The sequence below is a fragment of the Silurus aristotelis genome, assembly GCF_946808225.1.
Source record: "Silurus aristotelis genome assembly, chromosome: 12".
NCBI lineage: Eukaryota > Metazoa > Chordata > Actinopteri > Siluriformes > Siluridae > Silurus > Silurus aristotelis.
In genome coordinates, this window is record NC_139585.1 from 23463885 (window position 1) to 23485421 (window position 21537).

The 21537-nt window shown below is 40.3% G+C and overlaps 1 protein-coding gene across 6 annotated transcripts in view; it reads left to right on the top strand.

Moving 5' to 3' along the window:
• The first annotated feature begins 369 nt into the window (after positions 1-369).
• The window catches only part of spag9b (sperm associated antigen 9b), a 64765-nt gene continuing 43597 nt past the window's right edge, over positions 370-21537 (top strand). For 2 of the 6 annotated variants that reach the window (XM_083556892.1, XM_083556896.1), the window contains exons 1-2: positions 384-1009; positions 13613-13733. In XM_083556892.1, the coding sequence (XP_083413018.1) occupies positions 710-1009; positions 13613-13733 (421 nt within the window). In that variant the 5' untranslated portion in view covers positions 384-709. Of the gene's footprint in view, positions 1010-13612; positions 13734-21537 lie in introns of all 6 variants that reach the window. The other 4 variants (XM_083556897.1, XM_083556898.1, XM_083556900.1 and 1 more) reach the window with 3 other exon arrangements.

Sequence of the window (21537 nt, forward strand, 5' to 3'; positions counted from 1 at the left end):
AAATCGGGATTTTAACCACATTATGCATTTACTGTTTTTGGGTGCTTCCTTGAAAATTTGTTTTTGCTAGTCCTTTTTCTTGGTCACCACGACCCTGGATCATGTCTTTAGTTTCTGTCTTTTAATTAGCATTTTATACATTTGTTAGATAATTTCTTCCTTTTGAAATACATTTGCCACGACATTACCAGACTGTGTTACTTGTGGAGTGTTTGTGTGATTTTATTCCAAATTATTTGGTATATTGTACAGAAACAGAAATGGATCCAGTGGATCTACAGTAGCAAGTACACTACTCCTCCTGAGGTAAATGACAGATCCACCACACCCCCCCCCCCCTCTCTCCCCTGTTCCCGCCCATCCCACTTTTAGAAAGTGACGTCACCCGGCGACGCTCCAGTCAACAACTCTTAAGTCGGGACTTTAGTTGGAGATTGAGGTGGACAGGATGCGTGTCCATTTCCCCCGCAGTTTCAGGACAACCAGTTTACGAGACAACCAAGAAGTTTAATTTTTCTCTTTTACTGTTTTAATTTCCTTAAAGTTTATTGGAGTCAGTTTTAACTTGTGTAAAAACCCTGGACGTTATCGTGGCTAGCTCACTTGCTAGCTATGTTTGTGAAGTAGTTAGCTAGCTAGCTTCGTGTTCCGAGAAGTACAAGACAAGCAAGAAGAGAGAGGGAGAGAGGGAGAAAGGGAAAGAGAAAAGATGGAGATGGAGGAAGGAGTCCTTTATCACGAGGACTCGGGGAGTTCCTCCATGATGTCGGAGAGGGTGTCCGGCTTGGCGAGCTCCATCTACCGCGAGTTCGAGCGTCTGATCAGAAAGTACGACGAGGACGTTGTGAAGGAGCTGATGCCGCTGGTGGTGGCCGTGCTGGAGAACCTGGACTCGGTGTTCGCGGAGAACCAGGAGCACGAGGTGGAGATCGAGCTGCTCAAGGAGGACAACGAGCAGCTGATCACCCAGTACGAGCGGGAGAAGTCGCTGAGGAAAGGCGTCGAGGAGGTGCGTGATGGTTTCTGTAGGAAACAAACAAAACTAACTAAAACTCCAGACATGTGAGGTTGATCTCTATATAGGATCGGTTTGATCAGGGGTGCACAAACTTTTTTTCCTTCCACTGGATCTCAGTATGTAGGTTCATCATCATCGTCATCCTCATTATCTTCATCATAATCATTGTCTTGAAACTTTCAAACTTGCATTCACAGAATCCAAAACATGTCCAATCAGTCACATGGTCCCTTGACCCTGATTCTCAGTACTGATTTAATAATAATTTAGAGGAAACCGGAGTACGTGGAGGAAACCCTTACAAGAACATTCAGTGATTTTATACAGACCGAGACCCAAGGTCGCAATCTAACCAGGGATCCTGGAGCAGTGATGCTGTGAAAGCTCATGTGATGCATCTGTAGGGGTTTCCACTATGTAGTCTGGTAACTTCTTCAGCAATGTGAGCCACAGGAGCTCGTCTGTTGGATCTGATCACACGGGCCAGCCTTCGCTCTGCACGTGCATCGACGTTCACCACGGTTCCTTCCTTGCACCACGTTTGATAGATACTGACCTCTGCAGACCGGGAACATCCCACAAGCGCTGCAGAGATGCTCAGACCCATTCGTCTAGACGTCTCACTCAAATCCTTACACTTGCCTATTTTTCCTGCTTCCAACACGTCAACTTTGAGGAGAAAATGTTCACTTTCTGCCTAATGCATCCCACTCAATAACAAGCACCTTGATGAAGAGATAATCGGTGTTCATTCACTTCACCGCTCATAATGTTATAACGGCATCATGTTATGCCTGATGGGTGTGTCGTCGTCTTCTTCAAGCCGTCTTGATGTCTTCATCGATCGGCTGTTAAAACAAAATCGCACTCCTCTTACTGGTCTGTTGAACCGGTTTGCATTCAAACCTGATATTTTACCGAGAAGTTTTAACCACTGAGCTACCACTTCCTGTTTTTTTTTATTTTTTCATTTTTCCTTCTTTGAGATCATGAAGTGCATAGGATCGCAAATGCACTCGCGTTAACAAAATCAGCTTTGGGCTTTTGTGGAAACATGTGATGCATGTCACATGCATTGCAGAAACCATGAATACACACAAAAAAAAAGCCCCACAGTCCCGTGTCCTGTTCCTCAAGATGTGAATCCCCCCCCCCCCCCCCTCTCTGAGTATCTTCCAGGTGCCTGCACAGATCATCTAATTGTCACACACACTTATACAAACTGATTAAAAGCACACCTCAGCAAATGGGCAAGCCTGATCATGTTTAGACTCTGTCATTAATCCCTCTCTCACTATCCAGTCACGTTCTTTACAAATCCTGACACATGCACGCTATTAACCCGTTGCAGTTCACCAGGAACACACACTCGCTGTTTTCTTTTTCCCACGAGCAGCATAACACCATACCGTACACGTTCACTAGACCTACAGGAGCCTGGATCTCAAGAGTCTAATTCTGCATGCTGTCTGGAATTGAGTGACTTGAATAGGAGCATGTAATCAGCATCTACTTGTCCGAAGCCTAAAAACAGGCTGGTGTAAGGTTGCATGAGGTCATGTGTGGTGCCGATTATTAAAATTTCATATTGCGACGATCGTGTATTCCAGAGTTGAGCTTTACGATCCTGTCTCCTGAAAGGGGTTCGGATTTTAAAAGTATTCTCAAAATGCTCCCGCTGGCCATTGGGCGTTAGAAGAAGTCTGAAGTCACATCCAGACTGTGCAACAGTTTTTCCCCCTAAAGCAATCAGGCTCCTTAACACCCAGAACTGAACAGTACATAAAACACACACACACACACACACACACACACACACAAACTGTGTTACTGAACTGTTACAACTTGAACTCGCACTCAATTCATTACACATCCATGTCTTCAGCTCCACCCATATTATATGAATCATGTTCTATTGTTTACGTGCTGTTTTGCACCTCACGATTGCTGTTTTTTTGGAAAATGTTATGTTTGTTTACACTCTTGTTTATATTTCTCTTTTACACATTGTACATTAACACATTATTCAGTATATTTACTGGTCGGTGCTGTTGTGTTTTGTGCATCTGTCCCACACCGTCTTGTATCGTCTTTTGTGTTGCACTTTATTTGGCGAGGACACTTAGTTTAGTCCGTAGCTCTATGTCCTGTGATGTAGCTCTATGTTGTTGTTCTGTAGCACCAGGGTTCTGGAGAAGTTGTGTCTGTATCTGTTATGTCACTGTGTACTGCGTCGGCTATATATATATATATATATATATAATGTATATACATGTTCTGTTCTCTACTGTTCTTTATTTTGTCAGTGATGTTTAAGGACAATCGTTCAGGAACTGCTCTCTTTTACATTACATTAAGCATCTCAATAGGGTTGAGGTCTGGGCTTGACCTTGCCATTTAAACCCCTCGTCTTCTTCAGACGTTCAGATTTGCCGGACTCTTCCATTTGGAGAAGTGTCTATATAAATAATAATACTTGTTCAGTCTCTTTTTAATTATGCCGTCATGGACATTTCTTTAAATGGTCTCCCCTCAGACTGAATTCACACTCTCCTGGAACGATCTTGAAAGCTCTTTTAAACAATCTGTAGAACTGTGTTTCCAGTTGTTTGGAGATGGCCTTATAACCCTTCCCAGAGTGATGAGCGGAGACCGTTGTTACTCTGAGGCCTTGACTGAGGTTCTTTTCATCTTGGCATGATGTTGGCACACACCTGAGTGTTTCAGATCACCAAACGTTCTAGAGGTAGAGATTGTTATTAAGGTTAAAGTATTTTTCTGATGTTAATACACTTTTTGTTTACATGCAGTTGGCTTTTTTTTTGTTTGGTGTTTTTGTAGTTGTAATTCAAGGTTATTTGTCTTTCTAGGTTATTAGAAGTCAGTGAGAAAAAGGGGAGGATCTGGATAATTATTTATGGGGTGGCATAGGGGTGGCAACACTCAAGCAAGCATTTTGGTTCAGAATTCATGCAATGATATGCATAATCGGTGTATACACTGGGCACATATAAAAAATAAATAAAGTCAAATATTTGCTTTATTTAATATAATGTAAGGTTTATTTAACTTGCGTTTTGATTCGTCAATCGAAGAGTCCGATATGGTGGTTTGTTTGTGATCAGGCTGGTTACGTTTAAATGGGTTCAATTCACTAAATCGAAGCAGTTTACGAGCGTCGTTTGTTCAGACTACACTTTAGTAGAAAGACAAGATTTCTTGCTATTATTTCTGGGTATATGTTGTTTGTCTTCGCATTGAAACGCCACTGCTGTAAATCGGTCGAGGAAACTGATAATGTATTTGAAAGAATTAGACTTTGGGATACCACTGCTGGTGGCAGATGAGGTGGCAATGCTTTTTTTGTTAGGGTGTACAGGCATCAAAGGCTACTGAGGGGGGAAAAGAGTATGTTTGATGCTCTTATACAATGTTAATACAGCCTGTTTATTCAATAAATCCGTACCACAGAAGCGAACGGACACGATCCACTCAGAAGAATTTGTGTGGATTACGAAACCGAGCAGCGCGGATGGTGCAGTCATGTAGGTCAGTTGCAGCGAGACCCTCATAAAGCCCAGCCTCCACATCTGAGCTGCCTGCCAGTTGCTACTGCTCAACAGTCACCTGCTTGTTCTGAATAAACCCCGCAGGGACACCCCCGGGCCTGACGAAACGCATGGGGGAACACTGCCTTGCTTCTGTGTCTTCCTCCTCGCCCTCTTTTATATGCCTGGCGGCAGTGAAAGTGCTCCTCTCCTTTCTTCAAAGCCAGGCTCACTTTCAGGTCACAGGATCCTGTTGTGTGTAGAGAACGAAGAGAAGGGCCGGTGCACGACCCTTTTGCGTTAGCGCCGTGCGTTTCGGTGGTCAGTCACGGGGACGCCGCGCTGCGTCGTTCCGTTCATTAAGAGTAGGACATTTGAGAAGCGTCAGTCATATAAAATGACCAGTAATGCCGTAATACGTGTGGTTATGGAGACGGATGCATAAAAGAGTGATGAATGGATGCACTTATTGCTGGTGATGATAAATTCAATCAATCCCCATATTTTGTAAAGGTGTGAACAGATGAGATCATGAGGTTAATGTATTTTCTGGTCTTTTTTTCGATCATTAAAAAAAAAAAAAAAAAAAAGTTAAATCTTAATGGGAATTTTTCAGAAACAAGACAATATCCAGAGTTCATGCTTGTCCTTGCTCAGTGGGTCAGCTGATACATTTTTCATTCAACTTTGTGATGTGTGAGATTTTCTTTGCAGCCAGGATGCTTCTTGGACAGGCTTTTTTTTTTTCGTACTCTTTTGTTAATGTATAGTGTTTTCACTGTGGGGGTTCAACAGAGCGATTGAGGAATGGATAAAACCATTGGTACACAATCTATACATCTAATACATATATATTGAACATATGAACAATAGTATTCATTTTAATGATCTTTGCAGATGGCAAGTTGACAATCATGCTTAAAAATAATCTATATAAAATATACAACATTGTTTTGACCAATTTTGCTATTGCTATTTTGTTTATTTATGAAGATATAATCATCTAGAATTTATAACTAGTTTAAATTGTATAATAATGACATTATGTGCATAAAATAAATATACAAACGTTGAAAACAAACATTTGAACGTAGTAAAGCCGCTGTAAATCACATTTATTTGTTGCTTTTAGATTTAGTGTTTGTTCGCACCGTTAACTTGAGCAGCCCGTTAAATCGACAGCGGCGTTTTCATTATAGGTTGTTATCGCTTTTACCGATCAGTTGTTTTAGCCCCAGTTCCAGCTATCGGTGCCGATTAATCTACAAAAGTGTTTAATCTGCCATTTTAATACATTAGGAAATTTGATTAAAAACAATGAGGGTCCAGGGAATAACTTTGATTTCCTAAAAACAAATCCTTTACTCTTTTATCCTATGAAGGGGCAAATATTAAACTTGTCCAAGGGCTTTGGGCTAATAATCGTGGCATTTTACCAAATCTAACATATTGAAGATAGTCATTATTATCTTGTGTGATTTTAAAATATTCTTAAGTTGTAGTTCAGTGAAAGGTATAGTACAATGAGAAACCACCCAATTTAGTATACAATAGAGTTCAATGCTTTATAAAGCTATTCAGTGACTTCTAATGACCTGAAGCCCCCAAATCCCTGAACACCCCCCCCCCCCCTTTATATTTTGCTCTACTTTTATATGGCATGGCAGATCAAATCAACTTTGGGTTTTTGTGGTTGTGTGTAATGGGATAAATCAGTGAATAAGCTCACAGGAAGTATTGTTCCAGTTCATATTATTATTCCTGAGAATGTTCCAGATGCATGTAGTGACAAGCAAAATCGAATCCGCAACAACTTAAACCATAAACCGCGGGTCCTTAGGAACCGTCGCCATGCTTATTTTGTTATTCAAATCATAGTTTTTTTTTTTTTTTAGTGCACCCAACAAACTTCTTCATAAGGGTGGATATTCACACAGCAGTAGTGGAGACCAACTAAAACCAGGCGAGCTAAACTGTAAAATAACAAGGAAAAAGAGTAAAAAAATTCCACCTCTATGTGGGAGCTGGCAGACGTGCTATAGAGTCCATGGAGAGTTTACGGAGTTATTCCGAGAGAGAAAAGACGTTCGGTTTTTCAATCCTCTTCCAGTATTGCTATACATATTGCAGTTTCGAATGTTAAATGTGTAGCTTGAGAAGCTTTTGAGGGAACGTTGTAGAACAGGGGTCTTCAAAGTTTTTTCAGGACCCCTTAGGCGATAGAGACATGGGACAGGGACCCCCTTAAAACAAAATAACCAATCATATTGCACTATTTATATTAAGACAATTAGAACTATGTTGTTGTTTGGACAGGCATCGTTGTCTGTATATTTTAATAGATTTTTTACAATTTATTAAGTTGTTTGCACTTGTCCCGTAAGTACACCCCTCACATTTCAGCAACCACTTCAGTGTGTTCATGAGGGACAATACTATAGAAAAAAAAACTTGAGTATATTTTAGAGAGTCAGTGTGCAGCAGTACAGATTTTCTGTCCTCTAATAACAACTCATCATACAGCCATTATTGTCCAAATATCTGGCAACAAAACTGAGTACACCCTAAGTGATGTAACTATGCAAAGCCACATGTGCTATTCATTATGTGTTTGTCTGCTTGACAGGACCACACAAAAGTGTTTTTTTATTTCTATTAGAGCAGTTAAAATTTGGTACTTTCAGTACAATTCTTACTTCATACTGAACACTGGATGTTCAACATGGCACCTTATAGCAAAGGCTCTCTAAGGATTTGAGAATTAGAATTGTTGCTCTCCGCAGAGATGCCGAGGCTATAAGGAGATCAGGAACACCCTGAAACTGAGTTACAGTACAGTGGTTGGGGTCATACAGAGTTTTTCCAATACAGGTTCCACTCGGAACAAATCTTGCAAGGGTCCATCAAAGAAGTTCGAGTCCTCGTGCTGTGCGTCAGGTGCAGAGCTGCTTCACGAAACAGACACATGAGTGCAGCAGCATTGCTTTTAGAGGGTGCAGAAGCGGAAGGTCTGCTTGTCAGTGCTCAGGCAGTTTTGACATGTTCACTTAGGGTGTTCTTATTTTTGTTGCCAGCGACGTAGACAATGATGGCTGTAGGTGGAGTTATTTTCAGAGGACACTAAATCTGTACTGCTATTCAAGCTGCACAGTGACTAAAATATATCCAAGTTTCATTTCTACATTATTGTCCCTTGAGAAGATATTAAAATGGTTGCTGAAATGTGAGGGGTGTACTTACTTTTGTGAAAATGCTGTACATTTACATTTAACTTTAGCTTTAATTTGAATCGAACTTCAATCTAATAATTTATATTTTTTATTAGCGGACCCCCTGCAGTTCCGCCAGAGACCCCTAGGAGCCCCAAATTGAACCTTGACACAGAGCAGTAGGTTTGCCTGAGAGAAGCAGTCACCTGAGAGGATATATCTCTTTAGGGAAGCATGGTGGTGGTAGTATGATGGTGTGGGGATGTTTTTAATCAGCAGGGAATCTGGTCTGGCAAATCTAGAACAAATCTTCTGACAAGTAATGACAAGCTCTCTGACGGGACTCACTCCCTATTTTGCACAATATGATGTACATCTGCTGTTTTCCGCAGAACTCGTATGCTTTTGCCGTGGTGGTTATGAACTACGGCTTTGTGCCCCGTAGAAACAACAAGGCGACTGAAGATGCAGTTGACTTAAAGAGAGCTCTGTGAATAGAGTGCCAGCACAGTGCTCCCTCTGTATCGGTTTTCGGCACAAGGGGATCATTATGCGTGGAAACGTTCAGGCTGTACACAGCCCAGGCCTTCTTCCTCTGCAGCGAAGTCATATGAACGTTGTCCTGTGGATCATATGATGAGCAATGCAAAGAGATGGTGAAAGAGAAACACTCCCACACACGCATTCAGCAGACGCTCGCGAGGTTTGAGGAAGAACTATGTAGCTTGGATAAGTGGTTTGTTCTGTGTCATCTCAATAACAATGTGCTACAAGTATACTGAAAAAAGAACCACGTACAGTATTACTGCATGGGAAATCTCGAATTAGGAATTTGCAGACCAAAAGCCAAATAACACCATTATCAGTCTTGTGAGATGCTCGTACGTTTGATCGCAGCCTGCCAGAACTTGTTTGTTACAACCGATCCCTCATAAGCCTTATGTAACTTTTCCATCATGGTGGAGAAAACTCAAACGCTATGGGTTATTCCACCCCTGGTGCTGAGTGCAGATTTCTCAGCATTTCAGCTCAAGAGATTTGGTTTATCGTAAACGCGAGTTGCGAGAATCGTGTTTTTTTGTCTGTTTGATAAATATAAATAGATAAAATTTTCAATCAAAATTGACGCCCCATCTTTGGATCCAATGCAACCGTATTAGGGATGGTAAGGTTCACTGATTCGCATCGGTGTAAAAGTTAACGACGCGGTGTATCGATTTTAAAAACGTGGGCATTGAATACAAGTTTCCAATCTGATTTATATGTAAGTAATAGATGCGCCACACTTTTATCATTTAGAAACTGATCGATAATTTGTGACCAATATTTGATATGCAGATTGATTTCTCCTTGCTAAAATGTTTCAGAAGCGCGTTCTCTCAGCACCACTGCTGCTACGTGATGTATATATGCCCTATCACAACACTACGGAGGCCGAGGCGTGTGCTGAGAATCACATAGAATACAGATTATAATGGCAGAGGTAGAGCTGCGTCTTCCTGGAGACAGTACAGAAAATGAACGTCTGGGTTTGTTTCTTTTTTATGTAATTTTTTTTTATAAAAACATAAGAATTAAAGCGAACTATCTGTACCATATTAAATTGAAAAGCAACACCCCCCCCCACCCCCCTCCGGTCTGACCTCGTCCATCAACCTATCCATCACCACTGCAAACAGGAAAGAGCTCAGAGCCGATCCTTGATGCAGTCCAACCTCCACCTTAAACCAGTCTTTCGTTCCTACTGCACACTTTACTGCTGTCACACTGTCCTCATACATGTCCTGCACCACCCTCACATACTTTTCTGACACATCTGACTTCCTCATACAATCCCTAGACTGTATGTTGCGAACTCGTACAGTAAAATCAACAAAAAAAATAGTCTTTCATTCTCCATGAAAAGCCATTTGGCCGCATTAAACTCTGTTTAAGGCCTTATGAACAGCCTCAAGGCAAGTCCGAACTATTAAACAGATGGTCTTTTTGTTTCTTTATCTTGACATCGACCATTTTGGATGGTTCTTGTGATGATGGTTTAACTTCTGTGGAACACTCGGTCTGTTTTATTGCTATCTTTGTCTTCCTAATTTGGTCCCAAGGCCAGTTTTGTACTCTGCACATCACAAGGTGAGCATTGTCAACATCTATAGCAGTGTCCAAAGGCACTTGGCTGCAAAGGCTTTAAATGTGAGTGACCGGGAGCATCTTGATCATGGGATTCTTTACTCAGATACTCGGTGTGCGTCACTTGGCTTTTGAAATTCGATTGCCAGTGGAAAATACAGCCTTCCTGTCCACCTTAAGTAAACTGCAGAAATTTTAGTTGTATTTCTTAGACTTTTTCTAGACTATCACCAGATTGTTTGCTTTGCTTTTCTTTTTTACTTTTGCTAAATATTTTCCTTTGACCCCAAATGAACCTTTTGGTTTTGACACAGAGCAAAAGTTCAGCCCGAAAGAAGAGAGCATATCCGTATCGCTGTGGTGGAAGTGTCATGGCGTGGGGATGCTTTTGGCTTTTATTGGAATATTTTCCTTTGCTCTGATTGTTTACATTTTCTTTTGCATTTTTTATTTTATAAATTTTCTCAGTTCTCTTTATTTTTTTCCCCCTCAAGTCACATGACCTCCACTATTCAAGGATGGTGAAAGCTAATCCTTCCATGGGAATGAATGGGAATAAACTGGGAATTTTTGCAGCAGTCTATCCCATAACAGGGAATTTTAAATGTAGTTAAAAAATAAATAAATAAATAAATCAACAAGATTTAATGCAATTTCAGTTAAATTTCACATTTACTGCAGTCTTATTGAGGCTACACCCCTCACATGCACTGTGCATCCCTCCGTAACTCTTTTTTAATCCTGCACTTAAAATAATGTAAAAGAAATGTCCTTATTGATGAATATTCACGTAAATTACATCAATATTACATGCATTTATGTTTGAAGCTTCATTGTACTGTCTAAGTTATTGTGCAACAAAATGATACTAACAATTACATCATTTAAAAAAAAAAAAAAAAAAAAACTGTACTGCTTTGCATGCATGTCCACGTAGAACGAAAAAGGGAGGAACGTGGAGAAAACGGCAAGGGGAGATTCATATGGAGGAAGATGCAAAGTTTTTAAAGTTTGGGATCATTTCGAACTAAAACTTTAAACCCTACAGCGCGTTTAACGTTTTTAGAGTAATCTATTATTTTTATATTTAGCCGCAGTGACACTGCGCTAACTTTCTTATTTACATTTTTCTATCTCTGCTATTGCGGTGTGTTTTCAAGTTTAATAGTAATAACAAAAACCAAACAAACATTGACACTGTGCTCAAAGTGCGAGGCGGAGACTAAACAAAGTTGCACTCTGTCACTTAGACATAAAAAGGATCAAAAACGTACCGAACTGACAGCCCTGAGCCCCCGAAACAGTGCCTGTCTGTCTGTCTAATCATAGATAAATAGATTGTCGGTCTGTTTAGGCATATGTGTACTGTATTTTTCCAGTTCCTGGCTTTTTTTCATTTCTTTATCTTTTTTTTTTTTTTGGTTGCCACTTCCTTAATTTCTAATTCATAAACACTGAGCTTCAGCACTCAAAATGAGGATTGGGGTAATTTTCAGGCACCTCTGCATCAGTCTTTAGATCAGGGGTCTCCAATCTTTTCCAGAAAGGGCCAGTGTGGGTGCAGGTTTCCAACCAATCAATGGTTACACCTGATAGTCATTTACAATGACGATCATTAGATTTGAACAGGTAGAATTTGGTGTGGACTTGCTTGGTTGGAATAAAAACCTGCACCCACACCGGCCCTTTCTGGAAAAGATTGGAGACCCCTGCTTTAGATAGATGTTATTTCTACGTAGCCCCTCCAGGAAATGTGTTTTTGGCCCATCTCAGACAGTGCGTGTGTGTGATAGAACAGTGCATGATGGGGAAGAAAATCCTCTCCACAGCTATCCCCTAAAGCTTCTCCTCCACTTGTCACAGTTAAGTGCGGCTTGGTGTGAATGAGCTAAGCTGGCATGAATAAGCTCAGCTAACGCCTGCAGTGACTCACTGGTGATTCGGTGGTGATGAAAGCAGCACACAGCTGTTAACGTTCAGCCGGGGCACATTAAGAGAGTCTTAAGCAAACTTTTATGAACTTGACTGAGACCCTGTACATTTGCTGCCATATGTGGTTCTTCCCCAAACTGTGACCACAAAGTTAGAGGCACACAATTGTATTGAATGTCTTTGGATGTGAACAAAACCAGCTTCATGAATATATGGTTTATCTGGGATGGACTGGGAGATCTTGAGTGGCCTGCTATAGATCTCCAAACTCCAATACCTTTTGGTTGAATTGGAGCGCTGACTGGACGGCAGGCGTCCTTACCTCACCTACATCAGTTTTCTGCGGGGTCTAAAAAAGGAAAAAACCTATTTTAGGTCTTTAAAAAGTCTCAAGTTCGCTGGTCCTCTAGTGCAGATCACCAGTGCAAATATATTTCACTGTATTACGACTTCAAATGAGACCAACATGCAACAGCCAATCGGCTTTCTTCTTTTCATGAGTCTCTCTCGGGTTGTACCACAGACGGTGCAAGTTTTGTGATACTCGGATTGAAAAAAAATACATTTAAGGCCAGTTGCTAAAAACTTGTGTTTTTGATGTCATGATGTAGGTTTTTAAAAGTCTTCAAAAATGTCTTGACCTGCAGAAACGTTAAACTATATCATGTATAACTTTAGTTGTACAGTATAATGGTTGCCTTCCAATCCATAAGGTACAGGGCAGTTGTTTTGCTTTGTCTTGTACACCGAGGCCCTGATTTATCGAGCTCCTGCTCTCTCACCAGATCCGTACAATGAATATCGCCATGTTCGGTTGTACAAACCTTACGAGGCAGATTAAATGTTTTCAGACGCAAACCTTGTAGGCGTTCTTCGTTTATAAACAAATTTTGGAAAAGATCTGCTGCCTTTGAAGCTTAGTTTGGGAAAAGTAAATCGATTTATTCTTTTGTTATAATCAAATAAAAAAACATTTTAAAAAAGGAATTACGCACATTTTTACTGTGGGTGCGAGCTGAATTTGTTGCACATTTACGGAGGCAAAAACGCAAAAAGCACAAGATACGTTTTTTTTCCTTTTTTTTAAAAAAAAAAACAACCGTTAGCATTACAATTTTTTTAAATTATTTTTGTAATTCAGCATTCTTTTGTATAAAAAGTAAACAAAACTCACTGCAGCTTTTCTATAACCATATATAAACTACTATATGGACAAAAGTATTTTGACAACTGACTTTTCCAGCCTGATGTGGTTCTTCTCCAAAGGGTTGCCATAAAGTTGAAGGTATATGGATACATTATAATGAAATTTCCTTTCACTTGAACTGGGAGACCCAAACCTGTTTCAGCATGACAGTGCTTTTGTGGACAAATCCAGCTCCATGCAGTCATGGTATAGATGGGTTAAAGTGGAAGATCTTGAGATCCTGCTTATGGAGCTCTGACTGTCCCCCAGGCCTCCACACTTCACCATAGTCATCACCTGACTTTACCAACACCCTCGTACCTGAATGAACACACATCTCCACAAACAATCTAGTGGAACATCTTCCCAGAAGAGTGGAGGTTATTATACCAGCAAATTGGGACTAAATGTGGAATGGGATGTTCAAAAAGCACATGGTCATTCAGAGAATGTTTTTACATTTATATACTTATATACTATATACTTCCACTGTACAGATCAGTGTAACCCTGTAGTATGTGATTTCTGTATGTTTTGTGTTCAGTGTATATCTTCATCACTAAACTCTGGCCTATGTCCTGTGTTGCTTTAGAGGTACATGGAGATTGAGGACTTGCAAGAGCAGGAGAGGAAAGAGCTGCAGGGCAAAGTGACCACGCTGGAAGGCCAAACCAGACAGATGGAGCTGAAGACCAAGAACTACGCAGATCAGAGTGAGTTTTTCATTTCACAGCTGACTGCATTTCTCCATTTCAGACACCACATGTGGCAACGTCTATTGTGTTGTGGGTTTTTTTTTTTCTTTTCTTTAAACACGTGGCTACAGAAATGCAGAAGATACTATGTTTATTTCCTGCTATGTAAATTTTTTATTTTTTTTTAGTAATTGCTCAGTAACATCTTTTTGAAGAAAATATCGAACATCCAAAATGTTTGTTAGCGATCAGTCTTTTGCTGTAATTAATGTAGCGTTTGCAGCGAATATGGTTTCTACTTTATACATTTTTTGACTAGCTCTGTTTATTTTGAACAGTTGATGTTTATTGGAGGCAATAAACACACTTCTCTGTCCAGTCGACTTTAAAAAAGATTCACCTAAACTTATTTACTAACACATGCATACAGTTGGTGGGTGAATCGAACAAATTATTAAGCTATGTTAATAACTAGAGGTCGACCTGTAATTATCGATACTAATAATGAGGTTACTTGCTGATTGCAATAAAAAAGGATACTGGATAAAAATAAAAAAAAAACATAAAAACCCTGATGTAAAATAGTACTGAACTTTTAAAAGAAAAATAAAGTAAATCAGTACTCAATCATGAAAATGCGTTGTTAAAAATGCACCAGTAGAGGCCGCTCTCATACTGTGTAACGCCACCAGGAAAAACTATCAGTATGAATTTTTCTCGATCGCCGATAATCACAGCGATCAACTTTCAGTGCCGATCAATCAGCAAAATCGACGGATTGGTGGACCTCTAGTTTTACATCTCCATGGTTTTATAGTACTAGTTCATGAAAGATTTATATTTTTCCAAATCTGGATGTTTTTTAGTTTTTAAAATAGATACCGGATAAAAAAAAAACTGTACTGAATCATGAAAATGTGCAAAATGAATCATGTTCATTGATCAATCTAATTAAATAAATAATAAGTAATAAATAGTATATAGCGCATAGACTGGGCTAAAACCTCACCAAAACCTTGTGTACTTGTGTATTTTAGGAATTGTAGAATATAAAAGATTTAGTATATTCATCATCAGAGAATCAAGACTACAAACAGAATTGATGTTCTGCCATTGTACAAATTCATTAGCTTTTGGTACAGTCTCAGATGTTTCAGTAAAACTGTAAGTTTGAGGATGTTTTGCGTCACGCGTTTCCTTTTGGGGGCCACAAAAGGATTCACCCTGAACAAAGGGGGCCTCCTGCTGAAAATGTTTGAGAATTACTGCTCTAGTGGTTTGTTTTCCTCTTCATGTATGAGTCAGTGAAGAACGGGCAGAATTGGATATATATTAGTATATAATAGTATAATATGCATCTGCCTGAGCTCCCCAACACGATCAGCCGATCGAGCACGCTCACACTACCAGGCCGCTCTCTAGGTGGGCGGTAATTATATAACCCCTCAATCCGAATGACCGCTAGGCAACGCTGTCAGCTCCTTCAGGTTTTATTTTGTGTTTCCTGTAATAAGTAGAAAAGTCTGTTGTGATGTTCCTCAAGCATGATTCTCTCATTTTATAGTTCTTAACTTAACCCAAGTGTACGACACTTTAGGGCCTAGACCTATAATCACATGCTGGAGGAAGCGAGTCAGAATAAAACCACCTAAACCATGACCATCGGCTGGACCATATATTTAGTTCAATTCAAATGTATTTCTATCATGCTTTTAACAGTGGACATTGTCTCAAAGCAGCTTCACAGATTCTAACAATTATACAACATTTTTTTTTTTTTTATTTAGTCCCCATTTACCGTTACCTCCATTCTTCTGGGAAGATGTTCCACTAGATTTTTGTGCGTTCCTGTGGAGATTTGTGTTCCTTCCGCTACTGATTTAGGGTGATGAGAAGACCTAGGGTGCGTTCAGCTTTCCAGTTTATCCCAATAGGCTATTTGAGATCTTCCACTTTAACCCATGTAAAGCATTTCTTCATTGGAACAGGTTTGGGTTTTCTAGTTCAAGTGGAGAGAAATTTAATGCTACCACATCCAAAGATCCTATGCAACTGTGTGCCGCTGACTTTTTTCGGTAACAGATTTGGGAAGTACATACGGCTGGAAAGTCAATACTTTTGTCCATACAGTGAATCTTATCATGAAGTTTATTATCATGCAGGTGTCACTACACCGTAAAACCACAGTGCACCGTCTATTTTCCAGTAGTTTGAACTCGCTTGTCTTTTATGAAGCTGCTTGGGACGTGTGTGCAGTGAAGACACACGTTTTAAGGTTGTTAAAATTTTTTTTTGTCATTTAAGGTTGATTCACAGTATGGTGTATTTCTTTCTTGCCAGCTTCCCATCTGCTCTTCTGTCTTTCCATTCATTTCTATTCAAGTCACTTTGCTTGTTTTATGTAAATCACTCATCGCTTCCTCATAACACGGCTTTTTAAAAAAAAGGAAGAAAAAAAATGGATGGCATGTGATCAAATGTCGATGAATGAACGAGTCACGTGTTTTACAAGAACTGTCTAATTAAATTGCTAAAATAAGCCAGTTGCGTTTCATTTTCCATGCCAGTGTTTTGCGGCACATTCCCACGTAAAAACCGTCGCACATTTCTATATATGAGAAAAGGCACGGAAAGGGGAGTTCCCGAAGAACTTGACGTACATGTAGAAAGCAGTGATCACGTCAAACCTTAATGCACTTTATGGATAAAAGTATTGGGACATCTGACTTTTTGCTGATGCATTTTTCTGTCAAATAGTGGTTTATTTATTTATTTATTTATTTTAATGTTTACTTATAGGAATAATCATCAGTATGTAATTATGTACATACAAATTATGTAATTTTTAAGTTGATGGGTTTTTGGTAAAAAAAACTAATACGTTTTCATACGAATACGAAAGTTGTGTTATATGGACTGTACATGTACTTGTCAGGTTTGTACTGATCATATAAAGCTTAAAGCTCATGATTTATAACTCATGATTTAAAGCTTTCAGTGTCAGATTCTGGCCCGTGTTGTGCTGTAACTTCCCACACCGTACTACGGCGCTTCCAGTATATTATTGCGATATGCCTTTTGTCCTTTTGACCTTTTGTTTCTATCCTGATGTCTGCTTGAACTTCGTTCCTCATGAATTGTATTGTGCTGACCTCTTGTGGCCGATTATCGTTATTGCATTTTAATCCCAAACTCAAGGTTGGATTTGGATTCACTCCTCATAAATCCTTTTCATGGACAAAAGTATTGAGACACCTGACTTTTCAATTCAATTCAATTCAATTCATTTCATTTTTATTTGTATAGCGCTTTTAACAATGAACATTGTCTCAAAGCAGCTTTACACAGATAATGCGGTGATTAAAAATGAATATGTTCTTTATGAGTAAGTTTGTCCCTGATGAGCAAGCCGGTGGCGACTGGCGACTGTGGCAAGGAAAAACTCCCCGAGATGGCATAAGGAAGAAACCTTGAGAGGAACCAGACTCAAGAGGGAACCCATCCTCATCTGGGTTACACCAAATGTCCATTTGTGGCAGGTATACAATGTTGCGGGGTGCAGTGATGATGATCAAAAGCGAAGTGTATTTCTGAGTCAGTGTAGGAGACTGTTGACATCAACTACAGTCCAATCCAGGCAGGCCTGGATGAAGTGGGAAGATCCACGGGGGGGAGAGGGGCAGGAACAGTGGTCACTGGAGCCTCAGGAGCATGTTTAACTCGACTGAGAGAGAGAGAGAGAGAGAGAGAGAGAGAGAGAGAGAGAGAGAGAGAGAAGAGGGTGACAGGAAGAGAAGGATATGGATTATTAAGTGTACCTATTGTTGCATGAGAGTTAAAGTCACTGTGCAGTTTGGACTCCGGCAAGACTCGCTATGGCAGCATAACTAAAAGGGAGAACCAGAAGGCAACACAGACATGAGGGATCTCTGGGATAAGAGACGGCCCACCACACCACCATCAACAAACCTGAGTGAACACGTGAATGTGAGGGGACGACAGCGTACAAATATCCCAGTTCACCAAACACTCTATATCAATGTTCCCTCCAGATCTGAGCCTTTACCTGAGAAAAATCTACTGATTAAAGGCTTGACTGAATAAATATGTTTTCAACCTCGACTTGAACACTGAGACTGTGTCTGAGTCCCGAACACTGATAGGAAGGCTGTTCCATAACTGCGGGGCTTTATAAGAGAAAGATCTGCCCCCTGCTGTAATCTTCATTATTGGAGGAACCAACAGATAGCCAGCACCTTTTGATCTAAGTAGGCGTGGAGGATCATACTGGTACAGAAGTTCACTCAGATACGGTGGTGCGAGACCATTAAGTGCTTTATATGTCAGTAGTAGTATTTTATAATCAATGCGAGATTTGATTGGGAGCCAGTGTAGACTGATTAATACAGGGGTGATGTGGTCATATTTCCTAGATCTAGTGAGGACCCTTGCTGCTGCATTCTGTACTAACTGAAGCTTATTTATGCACCTACTCGCACACCCAGACAGTAAAGCGTTACAGTAGTCTAATCTAGAAGTAACAAAAGCATGAACTAGTTTTTCTGCATCCTGTAACGACATCATATTTCTAATTTTAGCAATATTTCTAAGGTGAAAGAAGGCGATCCTGGTAATATTATTCACGTGAGCCTCAAAGGAAAGATTCGGGTCAATAATCACACCAAGGTCTTTGACAGCCGTACACGCTGAAACAGAAACACCATCCAGAGATGCTAGGTAATCGGAAAGTTTGCTTCTAGCTGCATGTGGTCCTAGTAAAAGTACTTCCGTCTTATCTGAGTTTAGCAGAAGAAAGTTATCGAGCATCCACTGTCTAATGTCCTTTACACATTTTTCAACATTGTTAAGCTGATCTCTCTCATCTGGCTTTGCTGAAATATACAGCTGTGTATCATCAGCATAGCAATGGAATCTAATACCATGTTTATGAATAATTTCTCCAAGAGGCAGCATATATAAAGAGAAAAGCAGAGGGCCTAAGACAGATCCTTGAGGAACACCAAACTTTACCTCAGAGAGTGTGGAGAACTCGCCATTAACATCAACAAACTGATAGCGATCAGTCAAATAAGACCTGAGCCAAGAGAGAGCCGTTCCCTTTATTCCAACAACGTTCTCAAGTCTAGCAAGTAGTATAGTGTGATCAATGGTGTCAAAAGCTGCACTAAGGTCGAGCAAAACAAGTAAGGAGACAAAACCCTGATCAGAGGCCAATAACAGGTCATTTACCACCTTAACTAGCGCCGTCTCTGTGCTATGATGAGGCCGAAATCCTGACTGATACATTTCAAAAATATTATTCATAAGTAGGTGTGAGCATAACTGCTGTGCTACAACCTTTTCCAAAATTTTGGCTATGAAGGGGAGATTTGATATTGGTCTGTAGTTGGACAGCTGACATGGGTCACGGTCAGGTTTCTTAATTAGGGGGTGGATAACTGCCAGTTTGAAGGATTTTGGTACAAAACCAGTGCTAATGGAAGAGTTTATTATTTTTAAAACAGGTTCAATTACCTCTGGAATGATCTGTTTAAAGAAACTTGTAGGCAAGGGATCGAAAATGCAGGTTGATGATTTTGATGAGGAAATTAATGAAATTAAGTCATTCTCGTGAATAGGAGTAAAACTTTGTAATTGATTGTCTGTTATAATTACACTGCTGTCTACAGGGTTACTTGTAAAATAATTTGGCTTTATATTAACCGTCTGGATTTTTTGCCTGATGTTTTCAATTTTATTATTAAAAAAGTTCATGAAATCATTAGTACCTAATGATGGTGTGCATGTGAGTGCAGTGCTTTTATTCCCTGTTAATTTTGCTACCGTGCTGAATAAAAATCTAGGATTATGCTTGTTATTTTCTATGAGGGTGGAGAAATATGCTGATCTAGCAGCACTAAGAGATTTTCTATAAATTAGGAGGCTCCCCTTCCATGCTATTTGAAATAATGTTAATTTTGTTTGACGCCATTTACGTTCTAATTTTCGAGTGGTCTGTTTTAAGGTGCGTGTATGATCATTATACCACTGTGCTAATTTTTTCTCCCTGATCATTTTGGTCTTAAGGGGAGCTACATCATCTAGGGTATAACGTAATGTTGATTCTAGGTGTTCAGTGGCCCAGTCGAGCTCTGCAGGGTCAGACGGAGATCTATCTAATATCGTAATTTCTGGAAGATTGTTAATAAAACGCGCTGCTGTAGCTGACGTGAAAGTACGCTTAACACGATAACGTGGTGAAGTAGTAATGCAATGACTGAGGCAAATTTTAAAAGAGATGAGATAATGGTCTGAAATAGCTTCAGACTGTGGAATTATGACTACGTTTTTTATTTTTAATCCAAATGTTAACAACAAATCGAGAGTGTGTCCACCACTATGAGTGGGTCCTATAACATTCTGATTAATTCCAACTGAATCTAGAATGGACACAACAGCTGCTCTTAAGGAGTCTTCCTGATGATCAAAATGAATGTTAAAATCACCAACAATTAATGCTTTGAGAAGTAACTAAATTTGTGATGAACTCTGCAAATTCTATGAGAAAATCAGAGTAGGGCCCTGGGGGTCTATAAATAATCTTCTTCTTCTTTCGGCTGCTCCCATTAGGGGTCGCCACAGCGGATCATCCGTCTCCATACCACCCTGTCCTCTACATCTGCCTCTTTCACACCAACTACCTGCATGTCTTCCCTCACCACATCCATGAACCTCCTCCTTGGCCTTCCTCTTTTCCTCCTACCTGGTGGCTCCATCTTCAGCATTTTTCTACCAATATAATTCATGTCCCTTCTCTGCACATGTCCAAACCATCTCAATCTCGCCTCCCTCACCTTGTCACCAAAACATCCTACATGTGCTGTCCCTCTAATAAACTCATTTCTAATCTTGTCCATCCTCGTCACTCCCAACGAAAACCTTAACATTTTCAGCTCTGCTACCTCCAGCTCCACCTCCTGTCTTTTACTCAATGCCACTGTCTCTAATCCATACAACATCGCAGGTCTCACCACAGTCCTATAAACTTTCCCTTTCATTCTTGCAGATACCCTACTATCACAAATCACTCCTGTCACTCTTCTCCACCCACTCCACCCTGCCTGCACTCTTTTCTTTACTTCTCTAACACACTCTCCATTACTTTGCACTGTTGACCCCAGGTACCTGAACTCCTCCACCTTCTCCACCTCTTCTCCCTGCAACCGCATCACTCCACTGCCCTCCCTCTCATTCACACACATGTACTCTGTCTTACTCCTACTGACTTTCATTCCCCTTCTCTCAAGCGCATATCTCCACCTCTCCAGGCTCTTCTCAACCTGCTCTCTACTCTCACCACAAATCACAATATCATCTGCAAACATCATAGTCCAGGGAGACTCCTGTCTGACCTCGTCCGTCAACCTGTCCATCACCACTGCAAACAGGAAAGGGCTCAGGGCCGATCCTTGATGCAGTCCAACCTTCACCCTGAACCAGTCTGTCGTACCTACTGCACACTTCACTGCCGTCACACTGTCCTCATACATGTCCTGCACCACCCTCACATACTTCTCTGACACACCTGACTTCCTCATACAATACCACAACTCCTCTCTCGGTACCCTGTCGTACGCTTTCTCTAAATCCACAAATACACAATGCAGCTCCTTCTGTCCTTCTCTATACTTCTCCATCAACATCCTCAAAGCAAATAAGGCATCTGTGGTGCTCTTCCTCGGCATGAAACCATACTGTTGCTCACAGATGGTCACCTCTTCTCTCAGCCTAGCTTCCACTACTCTTTCCCATAACTTCATGG